Source organism: Olea europaea, chromosome 20 (genome assembly GCF_002742605.1).
Source record: "Olea europaea var. sylvestris chromosome 20, O_europaea_v1, whole genome shotgun sequence".
Lineage (NCBI taxonomy): Eukaryota > Viridiplantae > Streptophyta > Magnoliopsida > Lamiales > Oleaceae > Olea > Olea europaea.
In genome coordinates this window covers 17125762-17152137 of record NC_036256.1, presented here as the reverse complement: position 1 = coordinate 17152137, position 26376 = coordinate 17125762, and the positions used below count along the sequence as shown (strand labels likewise).

The following is a 26376-nucleotide window of genomic DNA, read 5'->3' as shown; positions in this document are numbered from 1 at the left end:
TTGATTCCATTAATACAAAGGCGGCTAAGCTTTAAAAAATGATCACAAAAAGAGATTTAAAAAAGAAAAAAGAAAAAAAAGGAAGGCAAGTGAAGTGTTAGATTATGTAAAAATGATGGACTGTTGTTTTCTAAATGTGTGGATTGCTTATACAATGTTAATGACCATACTAGTTACAGTTACGTATGCCAAGATGAGTTTCTCAAAGTTGAATATGATAAAATCCTGCTTTTGGTGAATAATTTCACAAGAAATGTTGAATGAATTGGCTATGGTGTCTATTGCGAAAAAAAAAAGGTTCTAAAATAAATTGATTGTAATGGTATAATTATTGATTCTATAAAAAAAAAATTCAGAAAAATTTAATCTAGACATTTAAAAGTTTTAAATTATTTATAACTTTGAATTTTTTATTTAATTCTTTTTTATTATTTATATATTTTAAAAAAATTTATAGGAGCCTCATATTTGAAATTTGCTTAAAGCCTCTAAAATTTCTTGAGAGGCCTAGACAGCCTTAGCCCATGCTCCATTGATTGCTCACATATCGCCACACACTTCTTGTGACAGGTTATTTGCAAGGTCAGCATGGCTGGTGGATTAAATTGAATACAAGTGAAGTACAATAGGAAAACTATTTCTAGTTGAACTTTATATATTGCTATAGAAGAAACTCAAGAGGTGCTTAGAAAATTAAAATATGATACGTAGTACTTTCCTTGTAGAAATGAGTCAATTCTTCAAATTGTTTAATTTTTACACTTCTTCTATGTTAAATACACTATAAGTTCTCTTAGCCGTATAGATTTTGTATTAAATAAAGGTGGTCAAATTGATCAAATTTCTTGTAGCATACTTTATGTTTTTAAGAGCGAAATAGAAGAAAACCATGAAGTCATTTAAGTACAAAAGAGCAATATCTTTTTATAAGATTAATTTGATTAAAAAAAAAGACGTTAAATTTCAAGATTTTATTTATCCCGTTCTTGGCTCATTTCTAACGAACAATCCAATTACTTTTTATTCACAAAATTTGAGGGATTTACTAAGTACTACACACTTATTTATCACTCATTAGCATATTATCTAGAATGATGTTATTTAATATCATTGGTGTTGGCCACCAATTTACGTGTCAGGATATCATAGATGCTAATAAATGAGTCATAAATCACTGTATTTAATTAAACTTATAATTTAATGATACAAGTGATGCCACCTAAATCGACGTTAAACAGCAGTGATACTGAATACAATCAGTCTTTTATTTATAATTTACACTGTACATAGATACTTCCCAAACGTACTTTTTAGAGTTTAAAATTCAAGATTATATTTATCCTATCCTTGGCTCATTTCTAATGAACAATAAAACCACTTTTTATTCACAAATTTTGAGGGATTCACTAATACTGCACAGTTATTTAGCACTCATTAGCATATTATTTAGAATAATATTATTTAACATCAGTGGTGTTGACCACCAGTTTATGTGTCAGGATGTCATAGATCATAATAAATGTGTTATAAATCCTCGTATTTTAATTGAATTTATAATTTAATGACATAAGTGCTGTCATCTAAATCGGTGTTAAACACTAGTAATGCTGGATACAATTACTTTTTTATTTATAATTTACACTATATATAGATGCTTCCCATTTTAGAGGTAAAGAAATTTGATAATTTGTAAAACTGATATAGGTTGGCCAGCCTATATCATGTTGGTAAGCTGGCCTGTATAGGGTGTTCCCACGTGGTGGTCGCAGAATAATTCAGAATTAGAAAACTTTAAAATTTCTTAAGCTACTGATTATTAGTTTAAAATCTTTCACAGAGAATAATGCTATAGATAAACAAATTACATGGGCTATTTCAGTAGATTAAATAGCTAAAATAGAACAAAAGTCACTGGTCAATACCTAAAGTAGATCTCCGAACAATCTATTAAGTAGGAAGATTTGACTTTATACATATTATTCAATTAAAAACAACCGAACAATCCATATCTATTAATCAAAATATTGAAACTCCTCAATTGTTCTCTCCAGAGGCTGCACGTAGGCATAAAGAAAAATATAAATATATGCACATTGAATTAGTTCTAGTAGTTGAACCACTACTTAGATTAGGATAAGATATTCCAATAATACTAACTATAAAAAGAAATAGAAAATTTACAGTGTATGTAAAAAGAGGATCTGTATACATTAACCATCATTAAATTTTTAGTATCATCATATGATCCAAATTTATAAGTAAAACCAAATCTACATATGTCCTTTTTAGTGTATGTTATTAAGTAATGAGTTCAACTCTAAATCCCAAAGCTTTACAATAGTCTCCTAAAGGAGATCTTTACTTTTTAGAAGTCAATACTGAAAATACAAATAAAATTATCCGCAAAAGAGTGGTATGGGATCAAATTACAAGGTCAACTATGGTATACTTCGGAATGGGTGAAAGAATATTAGTAAGAGAAGCTCAAAACTCAAAACAAGATTAAAACTAGACCAACAAAAGACTTTGAATTCAAAGTATTTATCAACGGAGAAAATAAATATTTCAGATAAAGATCAATTATTTTATTTTTGCAGACAATTCGAATTAGCCTAGGTTTTTTTACTGGGAATTTTTTCCCCTTTAAAATTCTTTCAGGCCATTTTGTTTAAGATCATTAATTAGGATATTCAAGGTCAAGTGGTGGGATAAGTTCAATCTAGCAGTCATGTATAAAAGACAGTACAAGAATGGTACAATAGACGAATTAGTATAGATTACATATCATCACAATTAAGCCTTACCGCCAATGTAAAAAATCACAATTAATTTTTGCTTTATAAAAATTCTCTAGCATTAAATAGATTTCAAAACCTTATCAAGAAGATTGTAGTAACCATTTTAGACTGTAACAAAGAGAGTGACACCCATTTAGACGAAGATGATTGTTATGGTGTAGATTTGTTTGACCCATGGACAATAAGGGAGCATTACTAACGCAAGATAACAACCTCAAGAATCTTTCAAAAGCTCTACAAAGTTAATAATTAATATCAAGATAATAAAAATAATGATAGACACAGTCTCGTTGATTTCAACTCAAGACATCATATTGAGAAAGAAATATGTATTCAAGATCGTCTATAAAATGAAAGATGTATCAGTTTAATAGACAAAAAAATATGAGTGAGACAAACTATATAATAATGTAAAATTTCGTAATGCAGAGTTTATCTTTCTATTAGTATTTTCAGTATTTTAAGACATTTTTATCAAGTACGCAAATAATTGTAAGTTTATTATGTTATAACTTACAATTATTAATCCGTAGAACAAATTTCTTTAAAGAATCATTGCATTTGAAACACCTATTCACAATCATTGCCATCCATTGTTACGTTTATTAAATATTGGTCTTTGCCCGTGCATTGTTTGAATGTAATATTAGTGTGTTAAATGTGTTGAATTCTTGTAAATTACATCATCAACTTAATGTTTGATATGACTACACTGGGATGGACTTTCTCTTATTGAACATGTAGAGAGACTTACTAAGTTATATTATTCCAGACCAAGTAAGCAGATGAAGGAGTCTATTTTTCAATAATAAATATTTTATTGCCAGTAACAGCGGCAAAGAGACACGTATTTCTGATTTTTTTGATTTGTGATGAAGTACTAAGAAACATAGCCTCTCTCCAACTTCATTTTCTCAACTACTTCAAATTCATTGAACATCTTTCCATCTTACAACAACATATGAACACCTTATCAAATTTATGAAATTAGTGTACCTACAACGCATTTACAACTACCTCTTCATCATAATAAACATCAAGTCCCACTACTCAATATTAAAAAAGGATAGTTATTTCAGTGTAAAAAAAAAAAAACAAACAAACAAACTACCTGAAACAATAGTGTAGAACGTAGACATACTTCATTCAGTTATTAACTTCAGTCATTCTAGAGGTCTACAGGGTCAAAAATTCTATCTCATTTGAAGCTAAATGAGATGAGGTCAAAGATGATGCATTTGCGATCAGATCATTTGTTTCTCTGCAAGTGAAGTTATTCAAAACTCAGCAAACATGTCTCTTTATTTTTCTAACACGTTCATTTATCTTTATGCGTTGCGAGTTTGTTAATTGTTTGTGTTGCTTGTTGACTTACTCTTAATTATGCCAGGAACTCATATTTAATTTTAGCGGTCCATTCTTCACATCAAAATAATCTCAAGCTGGTTTTAATTTGATTCTTATTACATTTCTTTTTCTTTGAGATTTATGAAAAAGCATGTGGATTGCAGTGATCTGATGGTTGAAAGAGTTATTAGTTGTTGGCTTGGCACTGTGTTGTATGTAAACCTAGTATATAATAAGAGTGCAACCTTGAACAGACTATTGGTTTAGAGTTTAAGGTTTGATGATATTGCGGATTGTTTCCTTGTAAACATTTGAAGTAATGGAGTAAAAAATAACCTAAATATCAAATTACATGAGGGATTAAATGAACTTGTAACATATACATAGAAAAATCTTTAGTTATATTTTGCACAATAAGTGCAAGCAAATGCTAATATATGAGTAATTGGCATAACATATACATAGGAAATCTTTAGTTATATTTTGCACGATAAGTTCAAGCAAATGCTAATATGTGTAATTGGAGAAATCATGTGGATTGTATGAATGAGCCTTGCAAATCATATTTGGAAGAGGACAAGTTTTTTGGAAGAAGGATAAGGTTAAGATATAGTTGAATGACAAAATTGATTGGTACTGGCTATTGTTCAACTTACGCAATTTTTACCAAAAAGATGACTTAACAAAATTCTACATCATGAATGACATATTACGTTCGTAATTTTTCACTTTTGAAACACCAAATATGAATAGTTTCTGCAGATGATAAGGTATTGTCAATGCTCTTGCTCTTACAGTAACTGAACCACTGTCATCCACACCTGTGTTTACTCAGAATTATGTATTGAAACAAGAAGGATAGATCCAATGGAAAACACTCAAATTAGAGTAGAGAATAACCACCTGAAACCCGGGTAAAAGTGTAATGATAATTGTAATTTATAGCTCTGAAGCACTTTCTTTCTCTCTATGCCCGGATTATACAATTATATAAATATTCAAGGACGCGATTCAGTATGACTCCATCTTTCAAAAGTCCTGATATGAAAAATTGATTCTGGAAGTGTCAGATAATATACAAATAGATTAGTATTGATGATTTAAGTTGTAACAAAAAGTTACAAAAAGAAATATCTTTAAACTGATATAACTTTCATTTCTAACGTCAATAAGCTACGTAAATTTAATACCAGATATTCAATATTTGAAAGCTTAAACTATTTCAAGGGGAGCACATTTACTTAAATAAGTCTTTTCTTCAAGAATCCTAACCATCCAGCCACCGACGGATCCAACACCTGGCGAACCCCCGCGGCAGCCTGTGCTGGATTCGTCGGAACTCAATTTTTTTTGCTGTCAAAGTATTTATTTTTTTAGATATATTTCTATTATTTCCTTTGATTCACAGCAAGCATTTGTTGCTCAGCTGGTTAGAGAATGATAGAGGTGAATGTGTGTCTGGGGTTTAATTCTCAACTGCTGCAATCACCTTTTGCAATGATTTTAGTTTAATATTTTTCATCATTTTGGAGCAAATAGGCATTAAAACCAATGCAAGTGGAAGAATCGAACCTGTGATCACCATTAGAATCATACACCATTTGATCACTATGGCAGTTGGTAGATGTTGACAATGCATGCAACAAAATTTATATATTCTTTTATCAAGTAAAGATATACACCCTCCTATTTTAGAAAAATAAAATTTTAAAATAAAATTCGACCATACAGTGAGATTATTAAAATAGTCACTTTTTTTCTATTGAATTGAAATTATTAGCAAATCAAATCAAGAAAGTAAATAATTGGACCATTTTTCAAATTTCAAATTGCTACCCGATAAACATTATTACACTGGTAGATAACGTACACTCACACTTACAATTTAAAATACTATATAAGCCCCAGTTTGGCCCCCTTTAAAACTTATCAATTTAATTTAAAATTTTCTCTTTCCTATTTTGAAGCACACAATCTTCAATAAAATAATATTACACGTAAATCGAAAACTTTTCATTCTTTTATAACCATTCATTTTTAAAATAAAAAAAACATTATTTCCCGATTATAAATCAAATAATGGGGGCCAAATGGGGGCTAAGTAATTTCAACTCACGGCATTGGTTATTATTACGACCGTCGACAATCAACAACCGCCCGTGCTCAATTAAAATCCTGGATTCGCCACTGCATCCAGCTATAATTTCTGAAATAAAGCTCATTTCCAGAACTACATAATATGACATAGTTGACAATTGAAATAAGCACTATGAATGTTATCTTCATTTTGGCTTGTTCCAGTAGACTACTGGCCAACACTTCCAATGACCTGCATGATAAAAAAGGTCATTAAACTGGGACTGAACCATATGTTAGAGGAAACAAATATCACAGTTATAACTGTTATTAATCCTATGGGAAAATTCTTTCGAGATTAATCTAGATGAGATGAATCAAGTTGGAGCAAAACCCACTGCCCCTGTGAATTATAGAAATGTTGTTAGTATAGTTGGTGGTGGTGTTCTTCAGTTGAACTGTTTATCTCATCTTTCTTTTCAATGGTTGTGCGGAAATTAAACGTCAAAAATCTACGTGTTCAAATATACTAAATCTTGACAGTGTTGATTTTTAATGAGTAAAATATACAATGAATGTGGCTTCATCAGCCAACTCTTATTTATTCTGATTCTATACCTTGATAGTCAATTGGCCTTTTGCTAAGTTTGGAACACAGGTATCAGAAGGGGCACAAGAGTACATTAGAAAAGATTAAGACATTATAGAGTCTTATCTAGTGTACTAAACTTGCACTAACTGGTCTCAAAAGGATTTTGAACTACGCAATAGAATCAAAATTCTCTTAGATCCCTATTAAAATTCCCATTTTTGCTGGTTCTCAAATTGTGGTCAGAAACCAAGTAACCAACTTCACTGAACAAGACCATGTTGCCATGCATGAAAAGAAAACTATATCCATTCTCAGTAGGGAAAATATGTTGTGGAACCCAATAAATTAGAAGTCATTCAAGAAATTTTGCATAAGTTTGAATACAGATATTGGTACAACATATCTATAGATTAAGCAGCTTTAGAGCCGAGCTTGACGGGGTAAAAACTTAAAAGGATAACTCACAAAAAACTTCATCAAAGCAAGATCACAAATGTGTGCCACCAAATAAATTGCAGTAAAAAAAGATAAATTCTTACTTGACAATGGCATGAAGTACACCGACCAACATGTGCTAGTTATTGGACAATACGTACTTAGAACCTTGCTCTAGTGCATCGCACCAATAATTCTTAACTTGCAATTCAGATGCTTCAGCTTCCAATATTGCTGCACTTCGAGTATTTACCCAATCATAATCACCAAACAGAACCACTTGGTTTCATATCAACGAGTGAATTACCATATTTATATTCCTCATAAGCAAATGACAAACCTTCAAATTGCCCATATAGCGGAGTTTCATGACATTCATTTGAGTTTAAAAAAATCAGTTTATGTTCCACAACCGAAGTTTTTGGTCCATTTGATTTGGGAGGTAAAAGCAATGGGACTTATTCTGGTAGTGACTCTAATGCAAAATAATCCTTCCTGCTGATTCACTCCAGAAAGTTTATAACCAATGTCTATTTCTTTGCTTCTTCCCATGTAATGCGATAAAACCATGTGGTGTAGTGGCATAAGTAATGGTATTTTCTGTTCATTTGGAGCCTTGCTGTTCTATGTTACTGTTCAAATATATTAATTAAAGAAAAAAATTTCATGAGTCAGACACAAGTATCAAAGTCCAACCTTTGCATGGTTCCAACGCTTAATGAAGTGCCGAGTAATGTCCCTACAAGGTGGTCCCCCCAAAAGCACAATGAACATTGTGCCGTGGCATACGAGGATATTTCTCTTGATCCAGTTCGTCTTTCATGGCATTTTCCCAAGAATTTGGTTCCAGTTCTCTATAAAATTCAAAGGAGTTAATACATATATCAGAAACACTGGACTGCTCTACATATCTTCTATGTATTTCAGAAGAAAATCAAGCCTCGATCAAATAATAATGATTAACATAATTGGCTTTTAGTTACTTACCTAGTAGGTCTACCAGTGGGACGACGCTACAATTTCTCTATTTAGGATATGTTTTATATTCACCATCGAAATTTGTAATATATGGTCCAAGAATTACTAAACTGAAAACAGATGTAGTATTGTTATCAAATCCATTAACCAATTGAAGTTCAACAACCAAAATGTTGACATAAAATATCTCATATATTCCAATTGATCGAACTTTATTATCAGTTCCGAGTTTCAATAGTTGCCTATAAATCTTACACATCTTAATGGAAAAAATAATATACCTTGGATTATAGAAGTCTTTTCCAGGCCAGGAAAGGAGGGAAATCACCTACTTTGTGATTAGTTGCGTCATATCGGCCAAAGCACAAATCCAGTCCTCCAATAAAGCAAATGTTGTGATCCACAATGACAAGCTTTTCGTGGTGCGACCTGCATGTGGCAAACATTTTAAAGTTAGTAATTTGAACAAAAAATAAGTACACCGAATTTTTAAATGTGTACATAAATGGAGATCTCCACTTAATCTCAAATAAATTTTCTTTTGAGTTCATGAACAACGTACTACAAGTCAACTCCAATTGGCAAATGGTAAGGATACCGCAAAACTTTAACATTTTCGTGAATGTGAAAAAGCCTTCTCTTACTATATGAGCTTTTAATTTTCAAAGCAAGAGAAATTTCCTTGGGTATGCCATTTTGTGCTTTGCTATAACAAATGAAGAATTGCCTTCATTATATGAATTATAGCTATGACAAATGACGAATAATAATTTTTATTGCAGTTGGACTAATTCAAATTACACATTCTTGAAGAATAAAGCTATTGTTATTCAAGATGATGAAGTTCTTCGAACAGGAAAAAATTAATAGCATTATACCTTGAATAATATTTATTAGCTGCCGCTTCCTTGACAAGCCATTTGATACGATGCAAAGTTACGAGTTGCACAACGCCCTTCTCAATAGAGTCCACTCTTCAGGTAGTTTCTGTGCCCGTACTTAAGCAAAACAAATTATGAGAAAATAAGCTTTAGCACATTATTGCATCATTAGTCCAAAAGATAACTATGAAAGGAAAAAAATAATAAACACGCTTAGTTTCCATCCATTAGTCACATTCTCCGTCATATTTTGCTCTACCTCCATGAACTTCTTTTGAGCATTTTCAATCACATTTCATGCCATGGCTAGTTTAGTCTCTGTTGCAACCTTTGCATCAGCCAATTCTGCACGCATCTCATCAAATGAATTTTCAATCTACATAAGTTTACCAGATTAGAAACTATGACAAGGACCATACACATCATAAAAATAGAAGGCAAAACCTCACAAAATAATACATTTTTAGCAAATTCTTTCTCAATTCCAACAGCCTTTTTCAGACTATCTTCCCGCTTCCTGGCATCTATCAAATCAGATGCATGAGCAGCTTTTTCGCACTTAAGCTTCAATTCAGCAGAACTAATAGCAATTTTAGCTTGTTCGTAACTGAAAACCCACTCCTCCTTTTCTAGAATGAGAAGGCCCATGCAAGTTTGATAATTATTTAGCTACAAATCAAGAACATCAACTTATAACTAAATTAGAATCTCAACAACGAACATGTAAAACATAAATAACGTGCACAGTTTAGGAAGTTTTGTTAATAAACAGTCCCTAACAATTTTTTTTGGCTAAGCTTAAAAGATTTACTTATAAGTAAATAAGTAACTTTTTTAACTTAGAAGCAAGAAAAAAATAGCATATCTAAGCATATTAGGCAGAAAAACATTTTCAATCTTAGCCAAACATGCTTTAAGTAAAGCAATGAAGTCATCAAATGCTTACCATAGTTATTATGCGAATAAATTCCTTAGCATTGATCAAGTCCCAATTTCCATAAACGAATTGTTTTATCAGCTCAAATAAGTGAACAACATGAAAATGAAAATGCAACATAACTCCTACTATTCTCCTCTCCAGTAAAAGTATCATGAAAATGCTATGTGGCAATTCTTTAGTTGCATTTTTGCTGACTGAACAAAAAGCTTTATTTACATAAATACTGCGATTCACATGTGTACCACAATTACTAAAATTTTATCATTTACAATTAAACTCCAAGTATTTGTCAATTCTTCAATCAACAAATAAATGAAAAAAAATTCAAAGAAGCAATCTAACCTTTGGGCCACTTGGCGAGAATTTTATCCTTAAGCCTTTTTTTCACTAATCAACAATTTTGATGCAGAAAGAGACACCGTTTCTTAGCCCTTGAAAGCAGCAAAATTTTAGACCGTTTCAATTGGGCGAACAATTTTGCAGCTATTGGTTCGTTTAGATACTCACCCTTAGCCCATAGTGCCCTGCGGCTTGTGGTACCGGCACCACCAGCCTATGGTACCCCGTCCTAAGTGACGGCGACACAAATTTCTCAGCCACTGGATTCAAGTTTGACAACATTTTCTCCAAATCCCTCATCTCTCTTTTAAACACCTCACCCCCAACATCTTCACTGTTCATTTTCTTATGACTCTAGTTATTACTGCTATTAATATTAGCCTTTGAGACTCATTTCCATTTATACAGTACAACTGACTGTTGGATTGCAGAGGAGATATTTTCTGAACCATCAAATGAAAATTTTGGTCAGCTGGCTTCGTTGACTTCTGATTAAAGGAAGACTGCTGCTGATGATGATCTACAGCGCTAGTGATGTCATTTTTTGGGCCATCCGGGTCAGCCCGATTGGCCACGTTAATGATGAAAAACACCAAAATCACCAGAAAGTCACTGAGACAAATAAAAAATCATGAAAAGCAGCACCACAAATGAACGGGAATAGCGACGTTTGCTGTTGGGTGATGAAGAAAAAGAGAGTGATGAAGGTTGATGATGGCCACCCCATCCATTCCAACGTCGATTGTTGTTCTTCCATTCACGGGTCTTCTAAGGATTCCATATTTTGGGGGTTCTATGTACATTTGAGAGAGAGAGAGAGAGAGAATAAGCCATTTTATAGTTCATATATTTAATGGAACCAGTTAATGAACAATAAGGGATTACATTGTGAACACGACAAAAATGGATAGTACTCCCCAGTGCCTTTTTTAAGGAAAAAACCAGTCATTTGCCCATGATGTTAGTGTGTTCAATGTGTCAGATTCCTATGAATCACATCCTCAACTCAATATTACAACTGTGTATAATGTATGCTCTCTTGCTTGACAAAGCATTAGAGCTATAGAAGGGAGAAAAGCGGGATTAAGTATTGATTTTGAATTTTGGTTCGCTTCATTTAATTCCTCGCTTCTTAACATACTTATGTAATTACATTCTTCAGGATATTTTTCTTTCGAAAACTAACTTTTCCCCAATAGGTCAGCATATATAGCCTTAACTCATCCACTATAAACTTTTAACATATGGCTCTACAATAATGGAATTTATATGTGCAACGCCGAAAGAGAACTGCATCCCCGATACAAGATTCTTTTGGCTAACGAATATACTCCATCTAGTAGTGAGCAAATGCTGCCTTGGATGGCCTGCACATTTGGCATTCAACTGTTAAAATTTCTATGCTGAAAAAAAAAATTCAAAATTAAATCTAATACCTATATAAATGTGAAGGAATTTCCATTGAACGCCATATAGGTCTTTAGCTATGAGCTCCTAGGAGGGCCTCTGCTCATGATAATCCTATTAGAAAAAACGTAGCACAAAATTTATAGGAAACTTCCCTTGAATATGACCTATCAAGTGCAATTAGATGCTAGAAGACTAGAAGAATGTCAAACCAGAGGCAGGAAACAATCTTCAGTAGCCCTACAAGGGACAAAAATCCCCTATGGATACTGCTGTCAGAAGCAATAAGAGTCTTGCAGAACATGAGGGAGGTAGATTTTGTTAGTGTAACTCCATCCCCATCTTCATGTGATGCATATAATATGATTTGGCTCGGCATAAGGACGTATTCTTTAACATCAGAATTCAAATTGCTAAGAAAGTTTCTATATGCAGCCTCAAAGTCCTTTTTTGCTATCTTCAGTCAATGAATTGTAGACAACCAGCATACCCCGTCACAATATACAACATAAATATTTAATTAGGGGATACATCAAGCACAAAAAGTAGTGGAAAGGGTTAATAAAGTATGCAAAAACAAAAATAAAAAAAGAGTAGATACCTACTGAAAAAATTATGCTACTAAAACTAACGTTTATTCATATGGTCCAAGAAATAATTCATGTTATGCACTCCACAATGTTGTAGGCAAGATCCTCACCAATTCCATTTTCAGTATACCTTCTGAACAATATTCTACAATACCATGCACAGCTATCATCATCAAGCAGAAAAGAAATTAGTGATATTAAAAACCACTCTTACCTCTCTCCCCTCTCTCCCCAAGAATATCACTGTTGTACTCCTGCTCGAAAGTAGTGGCAAAAGTGAAAAGAGAACCAAGGACAGCTAACAATCCAAGGGCAACTTCTGTAGTTCTGCCATGAACATCCTAAACATGAAGGCAAAAAACCACCAAATCTCATATATTAAGAACCTCAAATGTGCACACGTCCAACCTCGCACACCCACACCCACAACCACCACCATCTTCGACAAACTCATAGATGCACAAACCTGGTGGATAGCAAAACTCGAATTAATGCCAGCACCATTGATTTCTTTCCCCTGCACATATAACCTTCTTATCGAGGATCCCATTCCCTTTGGATATACAGCTATCATGCTGATGTGTTTTAGAAAGTCAAGGCCAAATGACTACAAATGGCCCCAAAGAAATTCCTGTGGGAGAACACTTTCTCATAATTATCAGCCTGCTACACATGCCAACATGATGAATGAGTTGTTGAAAGCTGGTAAACGGATTAATAACAAAAAATAGACACTCTCATCTGCTATCTCTTGTAAGTAATCATTTTTTACACCAAATAAAAATTCAAACATTTATTTTTAAATACAGAGAGAGCCATGTGAAGAGGATGACACCAAAGCCCTCATGGCTAAATAAACAAGGCAGTTTGATACTTGTGCTGCATCAGATATCAAGAGCAGCTCCAAATCACTGCTAGAGATAGTGTCCCCAGGGTGCCATTTTCTTCGAAAAATAGCAGCACAAGCCTTAGCAAATGAGTGAGAATCTTTTCTCAGACCAATCTGCATGAAGAAGGATATGGCAACAAGCTTTAAACGAGGGAAAACTCACATTATATTTTGAGAAGGTGACAAAAGTAGAAAAAATAACAAATTACCTTGACCATAATATCAGATTTCGATTCTGCAAGAGAATCATTTTAAGTTCTGAGCTTGAGTTCGTCCTTAAACAAATGCAAAAGAGATTCAATCATCTACACAGAAATCAGTAGAATATCATGAAGGGGCAGATTGACTTCTTTGCAGACACAAATTTATAATGAAAGAAAAATAGCTCAAAAAAGCGAAGATGTCCACATTTCAATGCATCAATAATTTGGAGGCAGGACAAGTGTTCTAGACGATAGTAATGACAAGAATGACTTAACATAATTTCACCAATTTTCCATTGAAGAATATCACTTCTCAAGGTTTTATTGGAACAGAACAATAGATAATTTGATGGAGAGTCACATAAGGTACGATATGCATTTCAATCCTTTTCAAACTTTACTAACCTAACATAAATGTATGGAGATAAAGGAAACTCTTTAAAAAAAAAAAAAAGGCGCATAGCACATAAACCAATGACCACCACATGAATGAATACTCTTAAGAAGTTTCGGATTTCCAGTTCATTCATTTATATCTTTGACAGTAGTAGTTCCCATCTTGGACAAGCTCGTTTCAGCTAATTATAAACTATAAAGTAGATGCATCTTATCTTGCATATAATTTACAAACTACTAAGATGTTTGGACAAAGCAAGTCCTAGAGATGGTGAGCATAAAGTGGAATAATCGTGAAGGGAAAATAATTATATTCTATGTTGGTTGAAATCTATGAAACAGTAAAGGAAAATAATCATACTCTGTATTGGTTAAAATGTAATAACAAGTGCACCTCATTATTCACCAAAACCATTCGATAAAAATTATTTACAGATATACTGGAATCCACTTCAGAATTTGGACATTGGTTAGTCACATAACAAATAACTCATGTAAGATTACATTGTAGAAGAAGAAAGGCATAATTGTAGACCAAGAGCCAATTTTCGAGCAAATTTTCCTTGAATCATTGACCTGATATTTAATTGTCTTGAGTAAAAAATTCTAATAGTGGATTTATGCAGTTTATACTTTGCGAGATCAGAAAGGAAAGTTTTATAAAAAGATTTTTCAATATGAAATTCAAAATTCTTTTCAATAGAATAAAGCCCATCACTTCTCTAAGAGCTGCACTTGGAGTGTAAAACTAGAAATTAGCATAAAGCTTGACACAAATTACTGTGGAGAAAGAAGCACGACATAAGCCTGCAAAGCTTAATGCCATTGAGTTAATAACCAGGTGGTATATTAGATTTAGAGCAAAGTTTAAAAAATAAAAGATATTCCCAAAAGCAATTGTGACTCCTTGCCAATTCCACTGCAACTTTCTTTCTTCCTATTAATTGCTATTTGTATTTGTATTTTTATTTTTTTGTGCATGATGTAAGGTGTCCTATATGGAGAATCTGAAAAGCAACTAATAATTCTATTAGGACCATGGATTATCATATTTTTGTTGGCATCACTTGTTTCATGATTTTAATCCCTAATAAACAATGAAGAAAACAAAATAAGAAACACGCAAACACACCAGTGGCGATTTATCCTCAATGTCACATCTACATTCACCTGCAGCCATAAATTTTTCACTCTAACGAAGAAGGATATTGTCAATAGATAAAGTGTGTAGTACACTAATGAAGAAACCTGCAAATACACATTTGTGGCGATTCATACTCAATGAAATAATTGATTTTCTTATGGTGTAGAATGGTGTCTCTTATTCCCACTGCCCATGTTCTTTGTGCTATGTTCTTCTTTTAACCCCTCCACAAGTTAAGTGATTTTAATAAAGGGAGCATCAGGGGTGTCCTTTATTTATATACATTAAATTGTTTTCCTACTGAACTTAATATGTTATAAAGGATTCCACAGAAGAGGAAAAAACTTTATGGGTATGTTTATTATCTACGAGAAGAGAGTATTTAGAAAGTCAATCTTCTACAAAAAGAGTCTTTAAAAAACCAGTCTTTGAACTCGGAACATTCTATTATGCCCATCAAAAGCAAGGGTATCTCTTTCTCTTCATAAAATGCTGAGTTGGAGGTTACAAATTTTTTACCCTTACATCTGCATTATATATACATTCCAGCCTTGGTTTAGCATCCAAGTTTGATAGAAATATCTAGATTCTTGCTTGCACTGCAGATACAGTATGGAATGAATCGGATCATTAACATAAATGGTTTTAAGGCACTTTACTATAAATGCAACATATATTTTATTTACCGTAGTATGCTTCGGAATACCTTTTTGGGATCTTGTCAACAAAACTATGCTTTGTTGTGCAACTATAATATTATAGTCAGCAACCTGAAATAAAGTAAGACCAAAACGACTAACTGGAATATATATGTAAAACATATTTCACCTAAAAAACAAAAAGGAAAAACACATAAATTCCTCAACATAACACATTAGAACAAACAAAGCAGGTGGCAGCGAAAACATATGGGAATAACCATTGTAACTGTCAATTGGCCCAATACTCCCACTCTCGAAATCAAACACTCCGATACTGTGACACTTTCCAAACCCAATCATATTCCCTGCGACAAAAAAAATCATTTGTAAAAAATACAGAATTACCTTTATACCCATTATACCCAAAAATCACCAAAGCAGAAGTTTAAAATGTGCAATTATCACCCAGGAACAACAACGTATCACCCAAATTAGTCACTTTGACCAATTTTTCATCAATTTCATCCTACCTAAAAACTTTGATCTTATCGTCCTCTCACTCGTATAACAGTCAAATTCCTAGTAGAACTCAAAATCCTCAATGTACCCCAAATCATCCTCCAGTCCAACAGTTAAATAATTATTGACTAACAATATATTATTTTAATCATCTCATTTTTCTCTTTCTCCACATTTTCAGCTTCTTTTTAGAATTTCAAAACAACACTCAGAAAGTAAGAATTACTTAAATATGAATTTAAGACACACACATCATATATGGCAAAACCATCACACAAACTTCAATTGTTCTCCGAAATTTTAGATTATAGACACATGAACCAAGCAGCAAAAATTCAAGAAACCAACATACACAGTTCATTGTTTACCTATGAACTTTAGTTTTAGCAACCTTTGCACTGCTCTACATCCATGATAATTGCAGAAAGAACATCACCGTAAAAGGAAGTAATCCTTTTAACCTCTGCTAGTACAGATGCAGTATGGAAGTGAACACCATCCTTAATTGTACGCATCGGGAAGCAGTCCCCTGTGCTTCACTGGTAATACCACTACCCTCCATTTTGCGCTTTTAAGAGTTGGAACTGACAACAGGAAAATGGTGAGAGCAGGAAAAAATTATACAAAAGAGCAACAAATTGAACAAATAATACACAACAAGAACAGCAAAGGAACGTACTTTAGCTATTTTGAGTTCGATTTCTCAAAAGATCGAACAAAAAAAAATCACAGATTCAACAATTGAAATGAATAAACCATAACAAATCTAATTGTTACTTCATCCTAAATTAGTTGGTAACCAAGGTGATGAGATATTTAGTGAACAGTATTCGAACAACGTAAAACTCGCTTGTGAACAGTAATTTACCCACATTGGGTGTGAAATGGAGAACTCACAAATGAACAGTGGAGGAACGGTAAAGTCTGAGAGGAAACTCGCAAATGAACAGTTCCTTGATATTGCCTGTTGTTGACACACTAAAAGTGTAACCCAAATCAAATAGTTCAAAGAGTGAAGCCTAATTGGGGAGTCCAGGATAAAGATCCAAACAGAATTATTGATAAATGCAGTGAAAACCCACGAACACAGTGATATCATCGCCCAAACTTGCAAGACGCCCAAAATCTGAGCGAATGAAGTGCCTTACGGTCGCCCAAAGCGATGATCCCTTTCTCGTCCAAACCTTCGAATCGCCCAAAATCTTAGCAAACATAAAATATTATGATTGTCCAGAATAGCAGTTATTAAAGCAATTATTGAGTAATCTTATCACATTCTATGATTCAAGAAGCCCAGTTGAAGGCAGTTGAACGACAAAGAGTAATGACAGCAGTTAGAGACGACAGTTCCACGACAAGTTAGCCACCATAAAGAAAGTGGGTAGTTATAAAACAATCAAGCAGTTTCCAAGCGGTTTGTCACAAGGAAGTCATCAAGGAAATATAAAATGGAAGAGAAGACATAGAATAAGCGGGATCAAACACTCTCAAACAGAGAATATGTAATTTTAATTTATTAACTTAAATTTAAACACTTCTTTTAATACTCGTGTACTTGCGCCCCTTGGAGGCATTCTGTTTATTTCCAATTGTAAATCATCGTCAATAAAACACCCATTTTTGGGATTTTGTCTCAAGAAGTCTGTTCCTTACACAATCGTCTGACCCCTTTTTTAATTGTTAGCGACAACTCGCGCGAAACAATTTGATACGCCCAGTGGGACGTTGGTGTTTGGTGTTGAGGATACAAAAAGTAAAACAATATGCCTCACAAATCTGATAAGGAAGTAGCAAGTCATGGAGGAGTTCAGTCTGTAATCGAGCGATATGAGGAGTAGCAAAGCTCTCCACGAACAGAGGGACAGAGTTAGAGCAGTTACAGTCGTTACGAACCAATGACTGGGTTGAGTCCTTGAACCATGCGTACAATACTTGGAGAACTCACACAGGATGTCGTTGAACAGGTAAATCTACGAAATGTTCATAATATGGAAGGATTTACCCAGAATAGGAATGCACATTATGACAACATGGCCAAACAACTGAATACATTAAATGAAATAATGAATAAGTTAGTAGGCCAAATTTGTTAGCCAATTGTGCCTATTACAAGTCACTTTCAAGTTAGGACAATTGTAGGACATGATTCCCCAATCCTAAGTCCAAATCAAGGGATATAACTACCTTTTGGTCCATCTACTTCAAACCAGGGGATAGTGTAATGCCAAATCGGAATAGTGGTAATGGTACATCGAACTTGGGTGGTAGCCTAAATGTAAGAGACAATGTCCTAAATAATGGACAGAACACTCCACGTGTTAATGATGGAATAAATATTCAGGCTAATGGTAACAATGGCCCAAATCATGGCAACTTTGTTGCCTACCAAGGACCAAACATCAAGCCTCAGGCAAATCAATCGATCAACAAACCTGTAGGAATTCCATATGACCCCAACGTCATACTGAGAAATCAAATTATGGAAATAGTACAGGATCAAATGGCTTTTGGGGTACGTCCTGTCATTAGGCCGACTTACACAAAGCCATATCCTGATTGGGTAGACCAAGCATATACATGGCCCAAAGGGTATAAAGTGCCAGAATTCTCATTATTTACCGGTTTAGGAGAGATGTCTACTCTAAAACACATAGGGCGATTCACACTACAAAGTGGTGAAGTAACCAACTACCATAAAATGAGGTTGTTCCCTAGTTTATTAATAAGAGTAGCTTTCTCCTGGTTCATCAATTTGCCAGCGAACTCTGTTCAAACATAGCGACAATTGAAGCAATTGTTCCATGTTCATTTTTATAAGACTGAGTCTGAAGTTACTTTGACTAATTTAGCGAATCTACGTCAAATGCCAAATGAATGAGCAGAAGGTTTCCTTCAAAGGTTCAAGACAGCAAAAAGTAAATGTTTTGTACATTTGCCCGAAAAGGAATTTTTCAAAATCACTCAAAGTTGTCTAAGTTTTCATTTGAAAAAGAAATTCCAAGACAGGAATTTCCTGATATTTTCCAATTGAGCGCAAACGTGATTAGGTATGAACGACTAATAAGAGAATAAGAGCAAATGAAAAATTCTAGCAAGGGGACTTATTATAGAAACCCAAATTTTGATGTTCATACAATTGATGACGAGTATTACGATCAAACCGAAATGTGTTTGGCCGAATTAATCAAAGGAGACACGTATACTTGTCCTATAATGGCTAAGCCTAGATCGTTGGGCAAGAATGAGCTTATAAAAGATGAAAACAAAAAGGTTAGTACGTTCTCGTTCGATGTAACCAAAGCTGACCTTATATTTGATAAACTATATAAGGATAAGCAGATAAAGCTGAACGATAAACATAAGTTGCCAAGCCCTGAACAAATCAAGGGTAAAAAGGATTGTAAGTGGCATAATGCATGGTCACATTTGACTAACAACTGTTTGATTTTTCGCCATGTGTTGCAGGACGCCATTGAATCAGGATGAATTACGTTCGAGGATAAGAAGAAGATGGCAGTGGATGAAAATCCTTTTCCACAGCCACTTGGGATGAACATGATGACGACTGGTTTCAAAAACAAGTTGCCAAAATTCAAGTTGGTTATAGACGACGGAGAGGAGGACCCTGGGCCACACTCTAGTGTCTTTGAACGTATTAAAGAGAAGGAGCCTAAAAAGAATGAAGACGTCCTGTGTGCAAGATGTAAAGGAGAAGTAAGTGCAAATACAAAAAAACCAGGGATATGGCAGCACCACCATCGTCCTAGTTTTTTCTCAAACGCTCAGCCTGTTAGAGGGCGAGGTACATCATTCTATAGGGACCGCCTTTTGAGAGGCAGTTCAGATCAATAAATAATGGGAGAACATTTAGGTCACAACCTCGCCAACCAAATGTATGGTATTCATTCCAGTATAATACAGGAAGGGTGATACCTTTCAACGAGATGACTAGAACCCAACAAAAGCATTTTCAACGGAATTATGGACGAATGATGAGGCAACAACAGGGAGTGTCATGTCCTAAGGCGCCTAAACTACTCGAGGTAGCCAATCAAAATGTTCTTGAAGACAGTGAAGAGACTGGTACAGGTGAGTCGATGGAAGAATTGCTAGAAAATTCTTCTGGGAGATTAAAGTTTGAGCGAGACAGAAGGAATGAAGAAAATCCAGATCAGTCCCTTAACATTCAGTTCGGTACGTTACTTCCTGTCATGGCTAATAACTATTTACTAGCCAATGAGTTCAAGAACAAAGAGAAAGAAGAAGAAGAAATGGAGGATAACGAAGAAGAAGCATGTGTGCTGAAATGTGAAGAAGGCCAAACTTCTAGAGGGGCCTACAATGATGAAGAGGATGATGGTATGACGGACATCGAAGAGGAAATTAATCTGGAAGCAGAAAGAAGAAAGAGGGGAGTATAGCACAATACCCTATTGAAACAACTACATAGAGAAGGTGTTCGTGAAGTGGATTTGCTGGGAGAACCATTTGGGCATTTTTTCGATTATTATGTGTTGTATGGGACACCCAAGAGAAAAAGGAGAGTACATCGCTCTGAAAAGTATAGGTCATCTCCAAGAATATTGCTTCCTTCCACAGGTTGGATAACTGAAGAAGAAGCATTAAAAAATAATAAAAAGGAAATTTAGGAAGCGGAAGCTCAGTGCGACATACTGCACGTTGACTTATCACAAAAGGATAATTCAACAGAGAACAAGCAGGAAGTGGAAATAGATGCTGCCGAAAGGGTTATTTTTAAGAGACCAGTCATGAAGTTAACTAAACACTTGAGGCCATTGTACGTTAAGGCTTTAATTAACAGTATACCTGTGGCGAAAGTACTTATCGACAATGGAGCAGCTATAAACACCATTTCATCTAAGATGATGAGGAAATGTGCAAAGACAAAAAGTGATATGATTCCAACAGAAGTCATCCTTACAAGTTTCAATGGAGGAGCAACTTCAACTAAAGGGGTTATGCCATTGGTCATAACTATGGGGACAACTACTAGGACCACAGTCTTCTTTGTAATAGATGGTCCTACTAGTTACAATGTGTTATTAGGAAGGGATTGGATACACGGAAGTCGCTGCATACCCTCATCGCTCCATCAATGCCTGGTTTTCTGGAATGACAAGGGTGAAGCATAAGTGGTGCAGACAGATTATAGACCTTTTATCGTAGAAACAAACTCAATGGAAAGGTTCATGTATGAAGGAAATTACGGACCTGTCAGAGTAATCCAAGATGGAGAAGAAACTCAAATTGTCGCACAGAGCGAAGAGTCGTTTTCAGTAGATGCACTCACTGAAATGTTCAGTCAAATGAAGCCAAACATAGTGGCCCTAGAAGAGCCAGTAATTGGCAAAAAAGTAATCAATGAGTTTTAAATGAATTGTAAGCAACAAAGGCAAATGGCCGATGTTCAGGCCTTCAAAGCCAAATTAATGGCTTTCAATGAAGAATATAAAGACAAGACGAAAGAAGAAGCAGCTTTGAAAGCATTGGGAGACAAATTGGCAGTGTTCGAGTTGGAACAAAGAATTGGCCGAGAAGTCAACAAGGTAGATTGTTTCGAAGAAGAAGTGCCTATAAGGGAAATGAACGATGAAGTAATGAGGATCACCAAGCCTGGATACGCTCAAGCACAAGACCCTCTGATTAAAGTGAATATTGGCAATGAAGGGGAAGATCGCCCAACATTCGTCAGCCAGATGCTCGATCAAGAGGTTAGTGGTAAATTAGTCGCTTTACTAAAGGAATATAAGGATTGTTTTGCTTGGAAATATGAACATATGCCTGGTTTAGATAGAGATTGGTGGAATATATATTACCAACCAAGCCAAATTTTAAATCTCATAAGCAACCTTCTAGGCGCTTTGCTCCTAATGTACTTCCTGAGATTAAGAAAGAAATAGAGCGATTATTAAAAGCAGGCTTTATCAGAACAGCCAGATATGTCGAGTGGTTGTCCAATATCGTGCCAATACTAAAAAAGAATGGTAAATTAAGGGTGTGCATAGACTTTAGGAACCTAAACATAGCAACACCCAAAGATGAATATCCAATGCCTACGGTAGATTCTTTAGTAGACTCGACTGTCGGACACGTAATGTATTCCTTCATGGATGGGCATTCAGGATACAATCAAATTTATATAGCTGAGGAAGATATACACAAAACTGCCTTTAGATACCCTGGATCTCTAAGATATTTTGAATGGGTAATTATGCCTTTCGGCCTGAAAAATGCAGTAGCGATTTATCAAAGGGTAATGAACTTGATTTTTCATGATATGATAGGCAAGTTTATTGAGGTGTATATAGATGATATAGTGGTCAAATCCATTAAAGAAGAGGACCATTTTGAACAATTGAGATGTTCATTTGAGCGAATGAAGCAATATAAACTAAAATTGAATCCCTTGAAATGTGCATTTGGTGTTAATGCAGGAAACTTCTTTGGTTTCTTAGTACACAAAAGGGGGATTGAACTTGATAAAAATAAAGCGAAGGCCATTTTAGAGGCCAAACCACCTAACAATAAAAAAGAATTGCAAAGGTTTCTAGGCCAAGTAAACTTTCGAAGACGCTTTATTTCTAACTGTGCAGAGCGAACTAAAACTTTTTCGCCACTTTTAAAGCTGAAAAATCAGGACGAATTCATCTGAAAAGAAGAGTATCAAAAGGCTTTTGAAAGCCTAAAAACATATTTATCAAGTCCACCAGTGTTGGTGTCACCAATCCAAGAACGGCCAATGAAAGTGTATATATCGGCTGAACAAGAATCAATAGCTAGAATGGTCGCTCAAGAAGACCAATTTGGTAAAGAAAGGGTGATTTACTACTTGAGTAGACGGTTAACAAAATGTGAATGTAATTACTCTGCCATTGAAAAATTATATCTTGCATTGTATTTCACATGTACGAAATTAAGGGCTTATTTACGGCCCATAACCATTTATCTGATTTCTAGAGTAAATTTGATTAAGTATATGTTCTCTCGCCCTATTTTACACCAAAGGGTAGGCCTTTGGACTTTAGCGTTATCAGAATTCGAAATACAATACATACCCCAAAAGGCAATCAAAAATCAGGCTTTGGGTAACTTTCTGGCCGATCATCCATACCTTGACATACCTGAAGAAATTGAATTAGAAGTCGATTCATTCGAATTAAAACCTTGGATTTTATGTTTCGATGGGTCAAAAACCTCTAAAGGTGCAGGAATTGGAGTAACATTGATAAATCTTTTAGGGATTTGTTACAAGTTCGCATTCACTTTGGATAGGATGTGCACCAACTATCAAGCCGAATACGAAGTTTTAATCGTAGGCTTAGAATTAATGATAGATATGGAGATAAAGGATGTGATTGTTAGAGGCAATTTTCAATTGGTAATTCGCCAATTGATCGGTAATTTTAAGTGCCAAAGTGATTTAATTATAAGTCAATATGAAATCGCCCAAGAATTGTTGGAAGAATTCGACCAAGTAAAGCTTCAATGTGTTAATAGGATATATAATGACATAGCAGATGAGTTGGCCCAAATGGCCTCAGGGTATTCAAAGGCTTTAAATTTGAAATCTATTTGTGAATATGGAGTAATATTGCCCGTAGTCCAAAGAAGGGAGAGAAGGATTGAAATTCATTACATACAAGATGGAGATACAATAGACTAGAGGGTAAAGATTAAAAGGTTCCTTAAAGAACCTAATGAAGGAGGTAGTAGAAAAATGAAGTTGCGTTTGCTAAACTATACATTGATAGATGAAGAGTTGTTTAAGAAACGCTCTGATGGTATATTATTAAAATGTGTAAGTTTGTAAGAAGCCAGAACAATCATGGCTGAAGTGCATGAAGGGATATGTGGAGCTCATCAAGCTAGCCAAAAGATGAGATGGTTAATTATTAGGAATGGATATTTTTGGCCCAAGATGGGAGAATCATGTGTTCAAAGCATGGTCCAATACAAAGAGCGCCAGCAAAAGAGATGGCACCCATTATCAAACCCTGGTCATTCAAGGGTTGGACAACCTGATAGGGAAGATTTATCCCCCATCATCCAAGCAACATACTTTTGTTATAGTTGCAACTGGTTTTTTCACTAAGTGGGTAGAAGCGATACCTTTAAAGAAGATCACCCAAAAGATTGTCATAGAATTTATCCGTTATCATATTATTTATAGATTTGGGATTCCACAAACTTTGATGGTAGATCATGGAACTTCTTTGAATTGAGATCAAGTGAAGAAATTCTTGAGCGAGTTTGGAGTTAAGTTAGCGAACTTCACACCATATTACGCTCAATCCAATCGACAGGCAGAATCTTCTAATAAGATTCTAAAAAATATCATAACGAAAATGATAGATGAAAATGTCATAACTTGGCACGAATGTCTAAACAAGGCTTTATGGGCTTATAGGACTTTATCTCGGTCAAGTACCAAAGTTACTCATTTTCAACTTATTTATGGACAAGAGGCCATTTTACCTATGGAAATTAATGTGCAATCAATCAAAGTGTGGTGATGGTGAGTATACCGAATCACTAGTTCAAAACTTATTAGAGTTGGACGTTCTAAATAGATTGCAAGTTCAAAAACAAAGGATGGCTAAGTTTTATAATAAAAAAGTTATAGCCAATTCATTTAGCATGGGCGAATTGATTTGAAAAACAATACTCCCTTTGGTTAGCAATGATCCAAGTATGGCAAGTGGTCACCCAATTGGGAAGGGCCATTTAAAGTAAATAGTGTGTTGCCTAATGGAGCCTATCATTTAGAAGATTTAGATGGCACCAACCACATGATGTTCATTAATGACAAACATTTAAAAAAGTATGTTCCTTCCTTATGAGAAAGTGAACAAATAAAAGCGTAATCAATATAATTGCATTGAACAATTGTAGATAAATAAGGCAAGAACGAAATACGTTCAAATAAATTCCTTTGTTGTTAAATATTCATTACAAATTGTGAGATACAAAATACTAAATGCTCTATGAGCTACAATTGAGAGCAAACTAATTTCTCGATCGATCGCCAAGTAAGAGGGTGAACCGGCCTTGATCGCCGTCCTGATCGCACTGCTGCAAGGGTAGGCAGAGAGGCCGAGAAGCACTCTCAACAAGCAAAAAGGAAGAAAAACACTCTCAAATCGCCTGCCTAATTGCATTGCTGCAATAAAGGGTAAGGAGACTGAGAAGCACTCTCAGAAAGCAAAGTGGCTTGAAAGGCATCCACAAAAATCGCCTTCCATCATTGAACTCCTTATAAAGAATATGGAGACGATGGGAAGACCTTTGTTGGCTAAAGAATATTTCCTATATCTCCCATACCAAAGGTGACATCAAGACAGATAACAAATGGACGGATCAAATGATCCATTTCTATGGAAGACGAAAATTTTGGATCAATTGTTGAGATGCCAAACGATGGCAACAAATTAGTTTTTGAAGAAAATAATGGAAATGAAAATGATAAGTGCGAAATACACGCGCATTTATAGAGACGTGAAGGTGAAAAGACAGAATATGAACGGCCACATTCATGCCCAATAACTGAAATCAAATGGCCCAAAGTCTTGGGAAAAGAGACGAGAATACCAAGAAAGAATGTACATAAATCTTAGCATAAAGCAATTAAATGCTTGGGGGATTGACGATTAAGGACAACGTCAATTAATATGCAAGTAGACAAAATAGGCGTTCATTAATGACGATAGCTGCTGTTATATTCAAAATTAGCAATGGCAATTAGTACGAAATTACAAAAGGAAAGTTAAGGCATTGGATGTCTTAATTACAATTCACCCCAGGCCGAACGTATTCTTTCCGTAAGTCTTCCCCAATCTTCGCTCTGCTGAGAAGAAGTGGCATTTAATTCAGTTACAAAATCGTCATCAACCTCGAGCTTTTTATACTACTCAACCAAAGACTTGGTTCGTTCAATTCCTTGGGAAGTATTACGCTTTTTAGCAGCCATTCTTGCCCTACAGTCATTCATCTTTTCTTGAAACTCCTTTATCTCTACAGCCAAGCTTACCATCAAAGAGTCTTCGATTATAACGTCGGAAGAGATTTCTTTCAATTCATCCTCAGCTTTGTTAATCTCTAGAAGCAAAGACTCTCTTTCAGATGCAGCACGAAGATATTGAGTACGCCTGGCCTTTAGTTCAACATTCTTAGCTAGCAAGGA

The 26376-nt window shown here is 34.7% G+C and overlaps 1 protein-coding gene across 21 annotated transcripts; it reads right to left on the bottom strand.

Moving 5' to 3' along the window:
- Positions 1-6173: 6173 nt before the first annotated feature.
- Positions 6174-17528, bottom strand: LOC111369871. 21 transcript variants are annotated; one of them, XR_002698309.1, is made up of 9 exons: positions 16544-17528; positions 15722-16021; positions 15535-15614; positions 13482-13547; positions 12850-13386; positions 11823-12724; positions 9105-11753; positions 8508-8655; positions 6174-8102 (listed from the first exon to the last, which is right to left on the bottom strand). XR_002698309.1 is itself a non-coding variant. In XM_022991578.1 (5 exons), the coding sequence occupies exons 2-5, from the start codon at positions 15935-15937 to the stop codon at positions 13377-13379; spliced, it is 324 nt and encodes a 107-aa protein (XP_022847346.1). In that variant the 5' UTR covers positions 15938-16021; positions 16544-17528; the 3' UTR covers positions 13098-13376. The 21 variants fall into 21 exon arrangements, 2 of the variants coding, with proteins under 2 accessions (XP_022847346.1, XP_022847345.1); XR_002698307.1 differs by having other exon boundaries at positions 15541-15614; XR_002698300.1 differs by having other exon boundaries at positions 13482-15614; positions 15722-15785; positions 15935-16021.
- Between the last annotated feature and the right edge of the window lie 8848 nt (positions 17529-26376).